Here is a 20,635-nt window from a genome sequence, read left to right as displayed (position 1 = left end):
CAATAAAACTTAAATAAATGATACAAAAATATATCCAGTTAACTAAAAGCAACAGTCTGCTTAGACAGAGTTCCAGATCAATGAATATTGTTAAGAAGCAGGAGTGTTAGCGGTGTGGTACTGGATGGTACCCAATTCTATCTATCTATCTATTGCCAGATGCCTCAATCCCGTTTGGAGTGGCCACAAACAAATCGCCTCCAAGTCGCCCTGTCCCCTGCCATTTCACTGCCCTGCTCCCAACTCACAACCCCCTCTCTCATATACCTCTCCACCCCATCCCTCCGTCTCATCCTCGGCCTCCCCCTCCCTCTTCCCCCCTCCACCTCACTCACATACACTCTCTTCGTCAGTCTTTCACCCTCCATCCTCTCCACATGGCCAAACCACCTCAGTGTGTTCCTCATAACGCTTCCTATCACATCCACATCCACACCACAACGCTCCTTTATATCCTCATACATCAGCCTGTCTCTCCATGTGACTCCACAGACTCCTCTTAAATAACTCATTTCCACTGCTCTCACTCTTGACTTGTGTCCTTCCAACAACATCCAAGCTTCACTTCCATACGTTAGAGTTGGTATCACAATACTGTCATGTAGTAACTTTTTCACTTCCATGCTCACTTCCCTGTTTCTTATCACTGCTTTCAAAGAACCAGCAACCTTTCTTCCCTGCTGTACCCTTTCAAGCACTTCACCCTCCAAATCTCCATCCTTACTCATCACACTACCCAAGTACTTAAACGCACTCACATTTTCCAATTCCTCACCATCCAATTATTCTCGCATTTTCAGTTAAATGTCAGAATTGCCAGATAGCCTGCTGTTGTGTGGAGGTATTTTGTAAAGTTATGCATTAGTTTGTATTCTCTTTTTCTTCAAAATGTTTATTTATGTGACTGTTAAATTATGTAATTCAATTTCAGTTCGTATGCTAAAGCATTTAGTGTAATAAGTACTGTAAGAAAGCTCTGGAATAGGGAACTGCTGTTGCTAGGAGCACATACCAGAACATCTGAGTACCAAGCAAAGTTATAAACGGATAGGAGAGAGAATAAAGGAGTTTCAGTTTATTTTACTTGTGGTCTTGCAAAGTTAGTGTAGCTCCAGTGCTTGTGAAATCAGTGAAGCGTAGCTGGCAAGCATACAGTGTAATTACCTCGTAAATAAATACAATGAATGCAAGAAGCTGGTGTTATTACGATGCCGGAGCTGATCTGTTTTATACTGAAAGGCTGACTCCATGACAAATAATTCAACGGGTGATGTCCTTCCTATACTACTGCTGTTGGAGCCTGTGGCAGTGTGGGTATTGGATGTGAAAAGTGGTGTTAGGAGTGGGATGGAAAAGTGCTGCAGTGAGTCAAATCCTCGACATGGAACCAGAAAGTGTACAGATAAGAAGCCAAGCTAGGTAGGAGGAAGTGTCTCTGGTGGCAATCATGAAGTTACTACAAACACAAAGTGGAGAACAGAAAGAGTTCAAGAAAGAACTCAGTGAACAACTAGAAGCACAAAGCAAAGAACAGGAGGAGCAGTATGAATAGCTTTAAGAGGTATTACAGGAGCAACAGAAGGAGTTGCAACAGAGGATGGACAGCTAGATGCTTCCATGGGGGAAATGATGGAAGAACAGCAACAGTTGAAGGAGGACGTATACACTGAGCTACAGCATCAGAAGCAGGAGGTAAGCAACAATGTGATGTGGAATGTGGACAGCATGTAGGCAATTGGATGAAGATAATTAATGGGAGAATTGTGATGGACTGCAAACAGCATGCAGACAACCAGTTGAAGATAACTGGTGGGAGAATTGAGGCTGTAGAGAAATTTTGTGCTGTGGAGCTGCAGGTTAGTGTACAAGAAGCCTAAAAAAATAAAAAAAAAAATAAAAGACAGTTTATGTTGAATCTAGACGAATCCCAAGCATCTAAAGGTTGCAATACAGGTTTGAATGAGCAGAGTGGAAGAGTTTCGAGCCCTGGACTTAATTATGATGCCCCAGTTTTTAGGCCCTGCACCAGTGAAGTGCATGGCTATAATGGGGGTCCAATTAAAATGAAACCTCAGGAATTTGATGGCAAAATATCTCGGGAAGCTTACAGTGCGCACTTTGAGTTACATGCAGATCAGAATGGTTGGGATAATAAGCAGTGGGCAGTGCTGCTTGCTACTAACCTCAAGAGAGCTGCAATGGAGATTCTTGGCCAGAAGTCAGAGGAGGAGAGGAACAGTTATCAGTCCCTAGTAGGAGTGCTGGAGGGCTGATACGGGACCATTTACCAGACTGAGGTTTACAAAGGAAAATTCCAGACTCGTGTACAGGCTTGAGGCAAATCCCTACAGCAGCTTGCTCACGACCTGGAGAATACTGTATGGGACAAAAGGCATACCCTGGAGCAGCATCTAACCTGTTGGCTATTCTTCTAAGGGACCAGTTCATCGATGCTCTTGACAGTGCAGAGTTGAAAATGCAAGTGAAGCAGGCACAACCATGAAGCATGCAAGATGCACTAACCAGGGCTCTGGAATTTGAGTCCTACATCAGGTCCAGTATGTCCAGTTTGCAGTCAGGTCATAGTACTGGATTCATGGCTAGAAAGGGGACAGGTACATGAAGCAGAGAAATTTGATGGAAGTTGCTGGTATTGTGAAAAGCCAGGACATACGAAAGAGGACTGCTACAAGTGGAAGAGGGAACAGAAGACTGGAGAAGGCTGCTGGTTCTCCGGGAAGCCAGGACACAAGAAGGAGGATTATTACAAACGGAAGAAGGAACATAAACAGAATATTGCAATGAAATCTACGAATGCAATAAAAGGGTGTTGGACCTGTGGTGAGGTGGTACATGTCAGTTCTGACTGTGTGAAGAAGAAAAAGGAGGATAACATGAAGGCTGCAGAAGACAATAAAGAGGCGGAAAACTAGTAAGGGCTGGTGTTAAGAGGAAACAGCCAGCTGGTTTTTCCCAAGTGGCTCCACCACCGAGAAAATTCAAGAGAAGTACGACTGACAGTGTGCAAGTAGATGGAAGAACAGACGGCAAGAAATGTTCCCTGGTGACTGATTCAGCCTCAGTGCAGACTTTTGCGAGACCTGATATGTTACTTCATTGGTATCTGCCTGAGTCATCAAAACAATTGTGTGGTGTAACTAAGCACAACGCAGAGCTATGGGGACCCTTCGATGGCTAGACTAAGTGGCAGGGCAAGAGGCCACGCTTCCAATCTATATTGCCGACATGGAGGATCCTTGCCTTCTTGGTCTGGACTCTCTGATGTCCATGGGATGTGAGCTGGACTTCTGCTCCATGAAGCTGAAGGTTGGAGGAAAGTCAGTTCCCATCGTGGCAGTGAGATGTACAAGTTCTGGTGGCGAGATGAGGGCACTCCGCACTAAGTGATACCCCTAAGATCAGAACTATTGCTCCAGTGCAAGGTGAGTGGCTCCTTTGACAGCTGTCCAGGGGTAGTGGAGCCTGATGTACAGTGCAAGACGAAGGCCGGAGTAATGGTGGGGTGAACTTTCGTGGAAACAGTGCAGGTGAAGTGCCGGTTGTGGTGGCCAATTTCTCCCGTGAGAGACAGAAGATCAATGAAGGAGAAATTGTGGAACTGTTCCAGGCAGTGGACCCTGAGTGGCATCAGTGGAAGGCCTGTAAAAAGAGTGTAGTCAAAGAAGATGGGAATCTGCCAGACCAATTACAAGACCAGCTTGTAAGAAGATGCCAGTGCCTGGATGACTCACAAGTGTTGCACTTGAGGCAACTGCAAGTGAAGTTTAATGATGCCTTTTCCACCAGAGACTTAGACCTGGGATGCACAGATCTCGTGAAGCATTGTACTGACACTGGGGATCACTGCCCAATTAAACTGCCAGCTCGAAGGATGGCACCAACTAAATGGCAAGAAACGGAGAAGGTGATGGAGAATCTCCAAAGTTAGGGAGTGACAGAAAAGTCCAGCAGTCCTTGGGCATCAGCAGTTGTTCTGGTAAGGATGAAAGATGGCTCTGTAAGGTGCTGTGTGGATTATCGAGTCATGAATGAGGTGACAGTGAAGGATGCGTACCTGCGTACCCAAAACCAAAAATTGATGACACTGGATGCTCTGTCAGGTGCCAACTGGTTCTCCACCCTAGACGTGAAGGCAGGATATCAATAGGCCAAGGTTGCAGAAAAGGGTAAGGAGAAAACAGCTTTTTCATATGAGCAGGGTTTATGGCAGTTCTAAGTGATGCCATTTGGCCTGTGCAACACCCCAGCTACCTTTGAATGCCTCATGGATAGAGTACTGGAGGGCCTGCACTGGCAGACAGCTCTCATCTACCTAGATGATGTGATTATATTTGGACGGACTTTTGACCAGGAATTGGAAAGGCTGTCAGAGGTGTTCAACAGGATCCATGCAGAGCACCTCAAGCTGAACTCCAAGAAGTGCTACTTGTTCCAGACAAATATGAAGTACTTGGGAAATATTGTATGTGATGGCGGCATCCGTACTGATCTGGAGAAGGTGGCGGCTGTGAAAAACTGGCGGTTCCAACTTGTGTGAAGGAGCTACAGAGTTTCCTGGGTTTGTGTACCTACTACTGGCATTTTGTCAAGGACTTAGCAATGATAGCTGCACTTCTTCAGAAATTTATGTGGACTGCAGTGACTCAGAAGGCCTTCAGTGAACTCAAGCATGTGTTGGCAAGCTCTCCAATGCTGCTGTACCCAGATCAGAGTCAGCCATTCATCCTGGACTGTAACACTAGCGACCATGTTATTGGTGGAGTCCTGTCACAGAAGAAGGATGACAAAGAGTACGTGGTGGTGTATTACAGTAAGAAGCTCAGTCCACCGAAGTGGAACTACTGTGTGGCCCGTAAGGAGCTCTCGGCAGTGATGGAGAGCCTTGACTTCTTCCATCCTTACTTGTATGGGTCCTACTTCATCATCAGGATGGACCATGCAGCACTCAAGTGACTGAAGACATTAAAGAATCAGGAAGGACAATTGGAACGCTGGCTTGGGAAGCTGAACCAGCACAACTATGAGGTGCAGCACCATCCTGGGTGGGAACATGGCAATGCTGACAGCCTGAGTTGTTGGCCTTGTACCCCAGATTGCAAGCAGTGTAGTACGAAAGAAATCGTAGCAAGAAATGCAGCCGTACTGCAACGACAGGGCCAGTGTCAGCTGAAGAAGACCTGAAGAGGATGCAGATGGAGGATACAGATGTACAACTAGTGCTAGAGTGGCTGGAATGGAGCACAGTGTGACCATCTAGGGAAGTGGTTTCCAGGCTCAGCCCTGCACCTAAGAGCTACTGGAGACAGTGGGACCTTCTTCGTCTGAACAACAGACTACTGGAGCGTCAGTGGGAGACACCCAATGGCCTCAACAAGTATTGCCAAGTGGTGGTTCCTAAGCAAATGAGGTCTTAGGTCTTAGGACAGTCTAATAACTGGATCACTAGTGGGCATCTGGAAGTGAAGAAAACTCTAAGTTGGCTGCAACAGAGGTTCTACTGGACTTGCATGCACCTGGATGTTGAAGAGTGGTGTTGGGCCTGTGATGTATGCTATGCCAAGAGGGGACCCAAGAAATGTGCTTGTGCCTCTCTTCAGCTGTACCAAGTGGGTGTACCAATGGAAAGAGTTGTAGTGGACACTGCTGGACCTCTGCCACTCACTGAAAGAGGAAACCGGTATATATGTGTTGCCTTGGACTACCTCACATAGTGGTCAGAGGCCTATGCTATCCCTCATCGTGGGGCCGCAACTGTTGCTCAGGTGTTTGCTGACCAGTTTTTCTGTCGTTTTGAGATGCCACAAGAGCTACATTCAAACCAGGGTACAAACTTCGAATCTGCTGTGTTCCGTGAGTGCTGCAAGTTACTGGGGATCAAGGAGACTAAGACGACCCCATTAAGGCCACAATCAGATGGGATGGTGGAGAAATTCAACTGGACCCTGGGACAAAAACTAGCCAAGTACTGCATAGAGGGACAGATGGAATGGGACCAGAAATTACCTGTGTTGCTGATGGCATATCGCTCTGCAGCCCACGAATCTACCAGCTGCAACCCTGCAAAACTGAGCTGGGCCACGCCATGAGTTACGACTGTCAGTTGATCAGTTAATGGGAAGACTTCCTGGTTAAGAGCTGCCTACAGACACCTCCAGATATGCAAAGCATCTTCAGGAAAGACTGGCTAAGGTACATCACCAAGTTTGAGGAGTTATGAAGTTTTCAGGTGAAGTGATGAAGCGCAAGCATGATGCCAGGGCAAATGAGGTGAGCTTCAAGAACTGTGACAAAGTTTGGCTATACAATCCTCAGTGGAAGAAGGGACAGTCACCGAAGCTGCAGAGTCCATGGGATAGGTCCTACACTGTGAGGGACCAACTGTCAGATGTAATGTTCCACATTCGGGGAGGCAGGTCTCGGCCAAAGGTGGTACACGTAAATCATCAGTGGCAGTACCATGGGCCAGGACAGTATAGCTGGGATGTCCTTGAGGAATCGTGCACACCCGCAGCTGATGATGTTGAGGAGGACCAAGGAGCTGAAGCACAAGTGGATGGTGGCAGTTTCGCCTAGGGAAGAAGTGAATCAGGCAGAGAACTAAGTCATTCCAGGAGGAATGGACTGTGTGGAGGAGCAGGGATGTCGTCAGAAGCAGCATAGGAGAAGACCTGATAAGCTGGAGGGCTATTTTGTGTATAGCTAAATATCTAGTTTGGATTACGGATTATGTTTTATATACTGTGTAGTTTTGTCGGAACAACAAAAGGACTAGGGAGGGGGTAGTGTTAAGATGCAGGAGTGTTAGCTGTGCGGTACTGGAAGGTTCCCAATAATTCTCACATTTTCAGTTACGAGTCAGAGTTGCCAGACAGCCTGCTGTTGTGAACGGAGGTAATTTGTAAAGTTCTGCATTAATTTGTATTCTCTTTTTCCCTATAATGTTATATTTAAGTGACTATTTGTTAAATTATGTTATTCAATTTCAGTTTGTATGCTACAGCATTTAGAGTGCTATGTAAGATAAGAAAGCACTGGAACATAGAACTGTTGCTGCTAGGAGCACGTACCAGAACATTCAAGTACCAAGCAAAGTTATAAAAGGATAAGAGAGAGAATAGGGGAGTTTCAGTTTAGCTTTACTTATGATCTTGCAAAGCTGGTGTGGCTCCAGTATTTGTGAAATCAATGAAGTGTAGTTGGCAAGCATACAGTGTAATTACCTGGTAAATAAATACAATGAATGCGTGATGCTTGTGTTATTATGATGACTGACTTAATCTATTGTACAATGAAAGGAATTCACTGAATGATGTCCTTCCTATACTGAACTACTGCTGTTGGAGCCTGTGGCACTGTGGGATGTAGGTGTAACAATATACTGTAGTTCCAGTTTTCTATAATACTAATACAATATACTGTACAAACCATAAACCCTGGGCTTTATACGGTATTTTTATTATGCATTCAAAATTAAGCCCCAGGATACTGAAAAACCTGTAATAAACCAAACAGATATGAATTATATGAAAACACTTACAATAAACTAATGCAACAGACACAGGGCACCCAAATACACTAAGGTGCAATATAGTCATGACCTGGTATGCAATGGGGTTACATCAAGTGAAAACCTATAAAATACCAATTTATTGTAAATCAATGTCAATTTAACATGGGTTCAATCGGGATATGTTGGGGCGTTGGGGGTCAAGAGTTATGTAAAAAAAAAAAAAAAAAAAAAAAAAAAATCCGGCTTGCTCTCAACACCTTCAGTAGCACCATACTTTCCACTAGGAGTACCATCCTTACCAGACATAATTTCCATGTCACAAGTTCAGCATTTCACATACAAAAAATTATCACACCACTTAACATCACACACTGCACTAATCACTGCACACTTGCACTATTATCTGGCAATGGAGATGGTGTTTCAATGGCCTTGCACATGCAGGATGGAACAAAAGGATGATCACAGTGCATGTAAATAATGGGTGGCCATTTTGGCTTGTACATCCGATTATCAGCTTGTGCAGGCAGTACTGTGCATATGTACATGGGATTGTTGTACGTGGCCATAACAGTTATCATAAAAGCAAATTCCACAATTCCTGAATCTGGGTAAACCTTTTTTATTGTTCTACTGATTTATCGCATACCAAACCATTGTATACTGAGCCGTGACTATCATTCAGATTTATATTTTACTTTCTTTTTTTCCTGGTGTAGTACAGCATAAGTTATTTTCATCTCATCACACAGAATGGTAATCACTAAATTGTAATAACGATTTTCTTTTTTTGACAGCATAACTTCCTCAAACTGTTATTAGTTATGACCTCCTGTCTTAGCAGAGGACAGTGCTGAAAATCAAGGCAAAATTTATGCTAACATTCATCAACATCACCATCATCATCATCAGTGCTTTCCCACCCCTCCATTTATGAATAGTGGATGATTGGATCCAGAAAAAAGAAGAAAAGAGAAAGAATAAAAAAGGAAGACTGATTAACAGCTTGGCCACTAAAATGTGCCAGTCAATCATACATCATTGAAGCCCTCAGTATCCTGGCTCCATCTTACAGGTCTAACCATCATCACATACACTTGGGTTATTTTTGTGGGTAGATGCACTTCATTCTATAATTACAATAAACTAATGGTGAGTTAAGAAATATGGCACTGTAGTGTATACCTACCTGTGTGTTCTTGCATGTGTCTGTGAAAATGAGGATCAGCCCCTTTGGTTTCTCTTCCATCTGTTGGAGTACAGTGGCAATCATGGTGGCATCTCTTACGACAGGGTTGACCAAAGCATAACGTTCATCCAGCTGCTGAACTGTTGCTTGATTACAGGTAGAAGACTGCCATACAAACACCTGCATGACAGAACACATACTAGAAGTGAAAGAGGAACTGAATAGCCTAGCCTCAGGCCTCTATGACTCTAATGGAGCAATAAAGGATTTGATGACAGATATACAGAAACAGGGGCATAAAGTACAAGTGATGATATGTTATCCACTAACCATCCGCAATTTATATATTCAGACTGTAAGTTACACATATTAACCTAAGGCCACGTTCACACGTGTGCTCGAACATGTGCTGCCAACATGTATGCAACATAATAACGAACAAGCTGCAAACACGCTGGGAACAGCAGCATCCAGATCATGTTGGTAACATCACGATGAAGTCTCAGCTGCCTCGTATGGACACACTTATCCCATCACCTCTGTTGCCATTGTTCGAAGCTGCACTGAAACATGTTTGCATACATCTCTCCAAATACTGCTGCAAACATGTTCCCGAACATGTTGTTAGCTGTGTTGCTAACACATATTTGAGCACACGTGTGGATGCGGCATAACCTGCTCTGAAAGATGTTTTGGTTAGGTCAAATTAATGCTATGGTTAGGTCTAAGCACAATTACCAGTAAGTATTTCCACAGTAATCAGCGAGTCTCTTTACAACATCCCAAACAAAAATAAAAAAAAGTGCTAGCAGAGCAGCAGATGTCTACAGTGATGTAAGTGATGACGTTCCAAAGCAGTTACTGAAACGTTCTGCTTTTTATGAGCACAATACAACTCTCTGCCATTGTGAATTCATATCTATTCTCTCCTACAATCAATCATTAATGCCTGTTCATTTGTACTGTACCATGTAACCTAAACTTAATAATGCTGGTTGGAGAAAATATTTATTATCAAAAATGAATTATCCAAAACTGGCATGCTGCTAAATGTGGGAGCAAGTTGGTTATTAACATTAATCTGATACTCACTTTTCTTTGTCACTCTGAGCACTTTCCCCTTTATATGGGAAAGTTATTTGATGCATACCTGGAGATCAAGGATGGGCCCTCGTGCTGTGTACTAATGTAGTGCATTTATCCCAGATGACCTAATACAACTTTTTAAAGCCTAATAGTCTTGTAAGTTACAGCGCTCTGCCTGGATGTGGCCAATCTGAGGAGTGACTGGGGTGTCATGATGCCGCTCAGGGAAACGCAACTGGTCACTCATGTTCAATGCCTGGATTGAGTTGCCTCGAACTCAGCCCCTATGCTGTTGATGGGCAATGCTAGTACTCTAATGGATGGATGATACTGACCTTACTGGCAGGTTGTGCTAAAAACCAATGAGGTGCAAATAATGCAAACCCAATATAACTATTATTTTCATATCTGCACTCTTTTATTCATGTAATAAAAATATTTAGGGATTGTTTTTCCTTCTGGCACTAAATATAATCATACAAGCTGATATGGATATATATGAAAATAGGTCCAAACTAGAGGGGCACTCAGTATAGCACATCTCTCCGACACGGTCAATGTAATTTCCAATCCACTCTTCATAATGGATTAGGTTTTCTCATCAATGATTAGGGTTTCACAGAAAAAGTTTTCCAGATCCAGAATCTGTAAATATGATCCAGATCGGTCCCAAAAGTTAACTAACTGCACCCTAGGACATGAGCTACCTACCTACCAAATTTGGTCAAAATCTCTTTTAGAGTAATCCTGCTAACAGACAAACAAACTAACAAACAAACAAAGGTGAAAATATACTCTCCTTATCGAAGAGAACAAATAATCCTTTTGGTGCATGTGCCCACCTATGAAATTCCCCATTTTGTCATAGACGATGCACTTACACAGAGAAAATCAACTCATTCATAACAGTTTTATGAACAAAACTCTAAGTGTACTAGAAAGTGAAACAACTTATAATACTGGACTGTATCTATACCTCAGACTTTGCAACCTCTTTCATTCGCTGCAGTCTGTCTGTGATGGTCGCTGAGAACATGAGTGTCTGCCTCTTCTCTGGCAGAGCAGTCCAGATAGTGCGCAACTGGTTGTCAAATCTCCCATCCATAAGACGATCGGCTTCATCAAGGACCAAAAACTTGATCCTGAATATACACAATGGAAGAAAGTATAATCATTCATGAATCACATTTAGCTGAATGTTGTAAGCAATTTCCATATTGGTAGTGAAAGTACCTCAAGGCCTTGGATGAGGTCCTACAAAATGGCCTCATAGTTTGAAGAATGGCCAGAGATGCTGCATGGAGACCATGCAACAAAAAAGACTGCCATCAGATGAACAAGGCTTCCACATTCAAGCACGTAAAAAAAAAAAAAAAAAAAAAAAAAAAAAAACAGAGGATGGAAAAACAGATGAATAAAAAAGCAATCCATACACCAGATTACTGGCATCCTCCATTCATAAAAAAATCTGTAACAGTTGGACCTGAACAGCTGTAGTTTGATGTTTGGGGGGAAACAACTCTTGGGAAGAGAGTTCCAGAGAGATGCAGTTCGGGGAATAAAAGATTTCTGATAGGCAGAAGTTCTGTAACATGGCTGCGTGACATTCCAGTCATGAGCACTACCAGATGCCCATGCAGCATGATGGAAGGCATGGAGAAGTGGCACAATGGATGAAATTTCATCTGAGCATTTGCCATAAAAATATATGTAAAATAATGCAAGAGAGGTAACATTCCTTTTTATCTATACGGGAGGTAGTTTATTTGTAATAGCAAGGCTATTAATGATTCCAACAGCCGAGTTCTGCATTTTGTCTAGTTGTTTTAGTGCAACCTCTCCACACCCATTCCACAAGGGTGAGCAATACTCTAGCTGAGACCACACATGATTCTTATAAAATTATATCTGACTGCTCGTCAGTGATGCAGTTACAGACTCTGTACAACAATCTAAGTTTCTTTGAGGCAGTTTTAGCACGTGATCTGACATGGAAGGTCCAGCTGAGGGCATTGTTAAGCAAAACACCAAGAATTTCAATACTTTGGGAGATAGGAATATTAGTAGCACTGAAGATAATATACGAATCTGGCAGTATCTGTCTACTAGAAAATTGTATACATTTGGTTTTACTAGCATTAAATGAGACAAGGTTATTTTGTCTCCATTCAGTGATCTTCAGTAAGTCTTGATTTATGGAGATGGCTGCACTGAGTTAAGAGTCAAAGATAATAAACTTTGTGAATGAGTGTTTGAGTGTGAATGAACTGTGAAGTGCTGAGTCATTTGCATATGAATGGATGGGATTGTGGGTGACAGATAAGAGATCATTAATATGAACTAGGAATAGGGTTGGCGCCAGAACTGATCCTTGTGGCACGCTGGTGCTTATTGAGTGGAAATTGGAATCTACCTTGTCTACCTTTATTCTTATTTTCCTGTCGCTGAGATATGAGAAAATCAGAGGAACCAGCTATTAGTCTGTAATCAGAGGGGTCAGAAGAACTTCCTTTCTTTGGAATTGGGTGGATACTGGCTTCTTTCCATGAATTTGGGAATGAAGAAGTATGTATGTATAGTCTGAATAATTTAGCTAGAACACAGGAAAGTTCTGCGGAGCACTTTTTCAAAACAATTGGAGGAATTCCATCTGGGCCTGGAGCTTTGCTGGTTGGTAAATTGTCTAGGATGAATTTTATGTATCTAGTCTGTATTTTCTGTGGAGCAATTATGGGAGAGTCAAGTTCTAGTACAGGGACATTCTGGCTGACATCCTCTTATGTAGAATTTCTGCCAAATGCGCTGGCAAGGATATTCGCTTTACCACACAGGTAATTTGTAATGTTACCATCTGAAGATTTTAGTGGGGGAATGGGTGATATCCTGTTAAAGTTATTATTGAAAGAACTGAGAAATGACCAGAATATTCTACTGTCATTAGGACTGTTAAGTAGTTTTGATGCTTGATTTTGAAAAAAGTCTGATTCAGTGCAATTTATTACTGCCTTTGCATGGTTTCTAGCAATTTTAAATTAACAAAGTGATTCAGATGTTTTTTATTTTCAGTAACAGTTATATCCTAATTGCTTTTGGGCCATTGCTCTGGTACAACTGCTATCAAACTATTTTGGAGAGTTCGATCTTTTAGTGAACTACTGACTTGGTATGATTATCCATACCAGTTAGTAATAAGTCATTAATGTGGGACTTTGTAGACCTGGTATCACTAGAGAAGAAAGACTGCCATGGACTGTCAGTAAAATAATTTCTAAATCCATCACAGTTTACCCCATCAAAGTGCCATCGGGTCACCCTGACAGGTTCAGAACAGGAAGGTTTAGGGGAAGCCGACTAATAAGCCTTTGATATGACTGGTCGGAGGATCCATCCAAGTGGTGACAGTACTTCTGCCATGTATTGATCTGGATTACTGGTCAGGAAGAGATCCAAAAGATAGGCAATATGGTCAAGCGTATCTGGTATTCTGGTTGGCTGCTTTACCAACTGTGTGAGATTAATTGATTCTGCAAACAGCTCTCACTCTAGACCAGTATCATCAGTCCTGGCAGAGTGCAATAACCATTCTACATCATGTACGTTAAAATCACCCAAAATGGTAATTTCGGCACTAAGGGTAAGGTTAAGGTTACTCAACTGTGTGGATATGGAGTCAAATACCATGGGTTCTGAAGAAGCACTGGGGGAGTGTTAAGCTACATGGATATATCTGGTAATATTTAGATAATTCAGTTTATACAGTGAGTAATCAAAATTAGTTGAAGTTTAAAACACTGTCAACTGCAAATGGGGCAATACAGGTTACAATACATGTGTTTCCTATTTTTTTAATCCAACCTGGCCTAAAATTGCCCCCTCCCCATCATGATTGCAACAACAGATTATAGTACAGTAATACTGTAATAGTCATGAAGTGCTATGACAAGGATGTGAAATAAGCTGCAATGGGGCAAAATTACGGGCCAAGTTAGTGTAAAATGGGTATAGTGCTCACATACACAACTAAAATATGATACTGTAGTAATTTATTTTCAATCATGTTCTTGAATTCACACCTGGGGAGGGTGATCCTCAAATTTATTGAACTTTCAGTTTTGTTAAACCAGGCTTCCCCCAGTTACCAGTAGTCTGATATAGTGAGAGTCTACAGTAAAGGTAAATACTGTATGAGTCAAGTGATCACTGTTCAGAGGTGATTCTGTATTAGGCAGTGGTGAATGGAGAGATATGAGCTGGTAGAACAGTGTCAGTATCTTGTGGCAGTGGTGAAAAAAAAAAAAAAAAAAAAAAAAAAAAAAAGGTAAATGTGGAGGGGAAATGCAGTGCAGAATTATTTCAGGAAATGCAATGGCTGGTGTTGTAAAAGTCTTAAAATACAATAGGGAACTATGTATAGATGCTGCAAGAAGCCAGCATGAAGGTGTGTCAGTGCTGATATTAACATAGATTTGTGACTTTGGTTTGAGAAAAAAAATCAAGAGTGAGTGCAATAGAACCGAGTCAGCTAAGGAATATAAGCGATATCCATAGGATCAATAGGACAGTGCCATGGCTGAACAAAATCCCCAAACGCTTGTAAGAATTTTTTATATATCTCAGTGGTAGGTGGTGGCAACCATCATCCACTTACTTGCAGTGCTGTCAACATTTTCTTTAGATAAATCTATACTGAGTGACAAGCCTAACAGTTTCCTGTAACCCAGGAGACCATTAACAAAACCATGTGGTAACCTCAGAACCAAACAGTGGGGTGATGTGAACTCTACTATGTTGCCCCAGTTAACTGGGTAGAAAAATGCAAATGCAACTTCCATCTAAGAACCAAACCTCCACACTCTTCCCTGCACCTTCTGTGGGAAGGTGCTGTCCACTATGAGGGAACATCAGTTCACTGCGTGGGAAAGCCCTGCAGGGGCAATTGATTGCCTGTGGTTGATGGGTGTCCTTGGCCATATAGACAGGGCTTACTCTACTACCTCTACTACTACAGTATGTATTACTACCACCAATACACAGATGATGGTGGCAAACATCATTCACTCACCTGCTGTAGTAATGCCTACTTCTTCCTTAGGTGACTCTACACTGCATGACAAGCTAAATGGTTTCCTGTAACCCAGGAAACCACTTACAATAATGGATAGTAACCATACAACCAAATAATGAGGTGACAGGGAGCCTACTATGGTGCCCCTATTAACTGAGTGAAGAGGTGTAAATGCTGCATTCATTCAAGAGCCAAACCTTCATACTCTTCCTTGTACCGCACTGTGGAGACACACTGTTCACCGCAAGGGAACACTGGTTCACAGCTCAGGATGGCTCTGTGGGAGGTGACTGCTTGCCTTTGGTTGATAGGGTTACTTGGCCAGATAGACCAGGGTTGCTCTAGTATTACTACCACCAATAAACAGAGCTTATACCAAACCTGGATCTGTTTTGGAAAACTCATCATATTAGTGACCAATCTTATCAGTTTAATACATCAAGAATAGCTCTAATGGCTCTCTCCCACAAGTACTATGAAGTACATTTTTGTCTGGATGGTTTCTCTGTGAGACAGAGCCAAGAATTAAGATTTGAATAATCCCTAAATGCAAGAGGGATCCATATCAACTGGCAGTCTCTTGAGAGCATAATTACTTCAGTGCATTACCATTCATGTTACTGAATTTGAAATGAATTTTGATTCAATACATTTGCTTGGCCAAATTTCCAGTACAAGTTTACAAGGACATGGAACCTATCCACTCCATGTAGCATGAAACATGGTTAGGATAAAAATGATGATGAAATAAGTCTCAAAAATGGATGAGTTGGTGAAAATCAATACATAATGGAAATACTGCACACAGCAATACCAGCAGTATATGGATTTACATTTGCATAATTCCACTGTGCCATGTGATATGAAGAGATGAGCTTACCATTTCATACAAACACATATTTTCACATTAGATTACTTCTCCATTCCCAACTCATCAACTACCTTAAGTAAAGCCTGCATAATACATCATGTCAACATTTAATACATCCTACTTTTTGAGGGTGAGCTCAGGTGATGTCTCTAGGATATCGGCCAGACGGCCAGGTGTAGCAACAATTATATGTGGTGACTTGCTGAGTTCCAGCCCCTGCGCCACACGGTCGAGGCCTCCCACCACCACACTCAGTCGCAGTGACATGGGTGCCCCAACACCTCGAAACTGGTCAGCAATCTACAAATTAAAATATCAGGCTGCAATAAACTAACTGCACATATTAGTTCGGTGATAATAATATTACAATACCACCCCCAATACTAAAGAGTGGGTAGCCAAGAACCTTGGAAATTAAAGCTGGGGTGTTGCTACAGCCTACTGTGTTTGTGAAGTGACTAAACCAGAGGTGGCCCAGCTTCTGAAGAAAGGTGTCTGCAAGTTGTGTGAGGAGGTTAGATCCCTCAAAATCAAGAGGTCTGGTCTTAACTGTAGGCCCATTATGTGATGTTGGAGAAGGGTGGGGAGAGGATTTTGAGTCTTGACTACTGAATAGACTTTGCCTTTACCATAATCTTACCATAACTCTATTATGTGTGTAGGGTTACACAAGCAGCTTATTATGGCATCCACAAATTGTGATGTATTATGGAGGGGAGGAGGAGATGAAGATCTGCTAAATCAATGGGCTTAGTCTTTATCACAGGACTATTGTGCAAGTAAAATTCCATGCCACAGGGTGGCCTGGAAACTGAAATACACCATCCAAAAACAATGTGTCAGGGGTGGGTGGGACCACCTTAAAAATCACTTGGCCTTTTTTTTTTTTTTTATCATGAGCCTAATTTGTGTGCAAAGTCACAGAGCAAAAGATCCAGTTACTGAGATTTGGCATCCACAGGTTGTGATGTACTAGTGGGGACCTAAAACTATGAAAATCAATTGGCTTCATCTTTACACTACCCCTATTATATACATGACGTTAAACAGGCAAAGGTGTCTTGTTACTGAGGTACAATGTCTCCATGCTGTGATGTATTGCGATGGACACAGCAAACCTAGTGATAGAACACTATTACAGCATTATCATATCAGTTATAACCTTCTGTTCACTGAATACATGAGCTGTAGGTTCATAGACTAGAAAACAGATGTCCAGTTACAGTACTGTCATGATGACTGTTAGGTTTCTTTGACTGAGATGCAGTGCTGTGCACACAGTATACTGCCCAAGGTACGGTAAGCAAGTTTAACGATCAGCAGCTATAAACAAGGGATGAAGAATGCACTCTTTAAACTACACAACGCAGTATTCTAGACAGTTTAATTATAATGAATTTTCTCCAATACTATATTATAATCACATGTAACCTGCTAACTACAATGCAAAGATTCATAGACCTATACCTGGAACGCAAGCTCTCTGGTGGGGGTAAGAACCAGGGCGAATACACCATATGGATCAATGGAGAGCTTCTGCAAGATTGGTAAGACAAAAGCTAATGTCTTCCCTGAACCAGTTTTAGCAGCTCCAATGACATCACGGCCTTCAAGTGCTGGCTGGATACAGTGAAACTGAATGGGTGTTGGCTGCTTGATTTCTGTAAAGAAGTAAAAAACTATGATGAACGGCTCACAATTTCAAACTTGATTAACAAGAACTTTCTATTCATAAGACTTCTGCATTGTGTCAGTCCAAAGGACAGCAATATGTTTTATATATATATATATATATATATATATATGGGGAGGAGCACTAACCCTCCACCAACCCACTTGTTGACACGTAGGGAGCACATATGGGTTGGTTGTAAATGGTTTCTTGGCTTACAGGAAACCATTTGGCTTGTCACTCAATGTAAAGACACCTGTAAAGGAAAGAAAAGCAATAAGTAGTGACAGGAAAGGTGGGAGATATAGGAAGAGAGGAGGGCAGGCACAGAAAAAGAATGATAAAGGCTAAGGAAGAAGTAGGCAGCACTACATCAAGTGAGTGGATGATGGTCGCCACCACCTACCACCAGTGATTTACCTAGTAAAGCCATAATCTTGTAGGTTTACTTTATCTCAGGTAATATGTCTTAGATAGTTTCCCTGTGCAGTACAATACTTAGGTCTGAAAGGCATCTCAAGGGTTGTCCATGAAGAGGGGTGCCGCCCATATGTAATTTTTCCCATAAGTTTATTTATTCACAGTATGCGAATTCCTAGTACGCGAAGTCCTCTGCCGCCCATATAGGCGCATACTAGGGGGATGTACTGTTTATATATATACTGAATATATATGGGGTCTGTGTGCAACAGTATACCCATGCGCCACCTTGTCGAAAATTGAGATAATACTACTATCCCACAGTCCCTCAGAATATGTACTTTCATGTGGACTTGGTGGATGTGATGTATGACCCAAGTCATAAGGGCGAAAAGCCATAGAAATAACACTGGGTTTACATCGTCACCCTTTATCAAGCGCTTTTCGCCGCTATGTATTTTTTATTGCAGCAACCACTGTATTCATTAACAAGATTATTAATGTAAAACATCATTATTCCCAGTATTATTGGTGTTATTTTGTTTGTTATTGCATTTAACAGATGTAATGTGTCTATTGTTCACATAAAAACACAGAACAATGAGGACCAGGAAAAAAAAAAAAAAAAAAAAAAAAAAAAAAAAAAAATGCTGCATATTAATCATTTTTTTGAAAAATTTATAAAACTTACTTTTTATGACAACAACCAGGCAAATTCATAACCAACCACTCTACAGACATTCAACTTCATCTTACAACATAAAGGAACTCACTAGCCACTGGCCTGCAGTACCAGTTTACGCATAAAAGTAGCAGCATTATATGCTAACATGTAGATTTTTTTTGTTTTTCTGGAGGGTAAAAACAATAGTACCTTTACTAAAAAGTTTACAATCAACTTTAAAATGATGTAAATGCCATTATCTGTCTATCTATCTATCTATTACCAGATGCCATAATCCCGTACGGGGTGGCCATTTGACTACGAGTTATTTGTTTTACAGGGAGGGGCACTAACCCTCCACCAACCCATTTGACATGTAGGGAGCACGTATGGTTTGGTTATATGGTTACCACCCAGTGTTGTAAATGGTTTCTTGGCTTACAGAAACCATTTGGCTTGTCACTTAATGTAAAGCCACCTGTAACGGAAAGAATAGCAACAAGTAGTGACAGAAAAGATGGGAGAAATAGGAAGAGAGGAGGGCAGGCACAGAAAAAGAATGATAAAGGCTAAGGAAGAAGTAGGCAGCACTACATCAAGGTGAGTGGATGATGGTCGCCACCACCTACCACTAAAACGCCATTATCCTAGGTATGATAGTTTTTACGGTATCGTTCTTCAAAGTTGTAAAAACTTTAAATGCAATTTCTGCCACTTTTACAAAATGGCGCATGGGTATACTCTTGCACATGGGGCCTCATATATATATATATATATATATATATATATATATATATATACACAGTGTTGGGCAGGTGCACAAACACTTGCGCAAAGTGCAATTGCGCACCATTGTGCTCCGGTGGATATCGTTTGCGCATTGCGCACCGCTCGAGACCATGCGCAATATTGCACTTTCGCACATGAAAATGCAATTTGCACTTGTACAACTAAATTTGCACTTCCGCACCTGGCTTGCGCACTTGTCCTGTGGCTTGTGCACTGTGCAATCCAAGGGACATGTGGTCTTGTTAGCTTCCCGTATGTCTGGACAAGGGTTGGGGAAAGCTCTCGCGGGTCACGCGGGTTCTGCTGGGGGGAGGCAGGGGGGAAGGAGGGTAGTAGCATTTCTTAAAATGCTTCGACAGAGATAATGTATTTTAATATTTTTAAATTATTACTAACAGTGAATAATAATAAATTAAAAATACATTATTAATTAAGAGTAGCATATGGAATTCCTTACAAAAATCATTAAAAAATATTTAAATCCAATATCCTATTCTATCTATCTATAGCCCGACGCCCTAATCCCGCAAAGGGTGGCCGCAGACAAAACGCCTCCAAGTCACTCTGTCACCCACCATTTGACTCCCCTCCCCCCAACTCACCTCCCCCTCCCTCATATACCTCTCAACTCCATCCCTCCACCTCATCCTCAGTCTACCCCTCCCTCTCCCTCCCTCCACCTCACCTACATACACCCTCTTAGTCAGTCTTTCATTCTCCATCCTCTCCACATGTCCAAACCACCTCAGTGTATTTCTCCTAATCTTCTCAACCACATCCACATCTACCCCACAACGTTCCTTCACTTCTTCATTCGTCAACCTGTCCCTCCATGTCACTCCACATGCTCCTCTCAAGTAACTCATTTCCACTGCTTTCACTCTTGACTTGTTCCCCTCTTGCAAGGTCCACGCCTCGCTTCCATACGTCAGGGTAGGGATCACAATACCATCATGCAGTGACTTCTTAACTTCCATACTCACCTCCCTATTTCTCATCACTGCTTTCAGTGTGCCAACAACCTTCCTTCCCAGCTGTACCCTTTCACGTACTTCATCCCCCAAAGTTCCATCCTTACTCATCACACTACCCAAGTACTTGAATGCACTCACATTCTCCATATCCTCACCATCCAACCTCACTGCACACTCTGTGACTTCATTCCTCTCAAACACCATAACTTTACTTTTGTTTACATTAACTTTCAGCTTCCTCCTCCTACACACTGTCCCAAATTCATTCACCAAACCTTGCAACTCCCATTCATCTTCACTCAACAATACTGTATCATCAGCAAACAGCAACACCGGAAGCTTCCAAATCTCACCCTCATTCATTAGGGCCACCC

General features: G+C 42.0%; 1 protein-coding gene across 1 annotated transcript in view; it reads right to left on the bottom strand.

Moving 5' to 3' along the window:
• The window catches only part of Dbp45A (putative ATP-dependent RNA helicase Dbp45A), a 40,025-nt gene that overhangs the window by 12,693 nt on the left and 6,697 nt on the right, over positions 1 to 20,635 (bottom strand). Inside the window, exons 2-5 of the mRNA XM_080276607.1 lie at positions 17,210 to 17,403; positions 15,864 to 16,042; positions 10,783 to 10,948; positions 8,721 to 8,900 (exon numbers count right to left, since the gene is read on the bottom strand). Coding sequence (XP_080132733.1) covers positions 8,721 to 8,900; positions 10,783 to 10,948; positions 15,864 to 16,042; positions 17,210 to 17,403 — 719 coding nt within the window. The remainder of the gene's footprint in view (positions 1 to 8,720; positions 8,901 to 10,782; positions 10,949 to 15,863; positions 16,043 to 17,209; positions 17,404 to 20,635) is intronic.

The sequence above is a fragment of the Coenobita brevimanus genome, chromosome 65 (genome assembly GCF_032717465.1).
Source record: "Coenobita brevimanus isolate Jiangsu-jjx chromosome 65, ASM3271746v2, whole genome shotgun sequence".
In the NCBI taxonomy this organism is placed as follows: Eukaryota; Metazoa; Arthropoda; class Malacostraca; order Decapoda; family Coenobitidae; genus Coenobita; species Coenobita brevimanus.
This window is presented reverse-complemented; position numbering and strand designations above follow the sequence as displayed.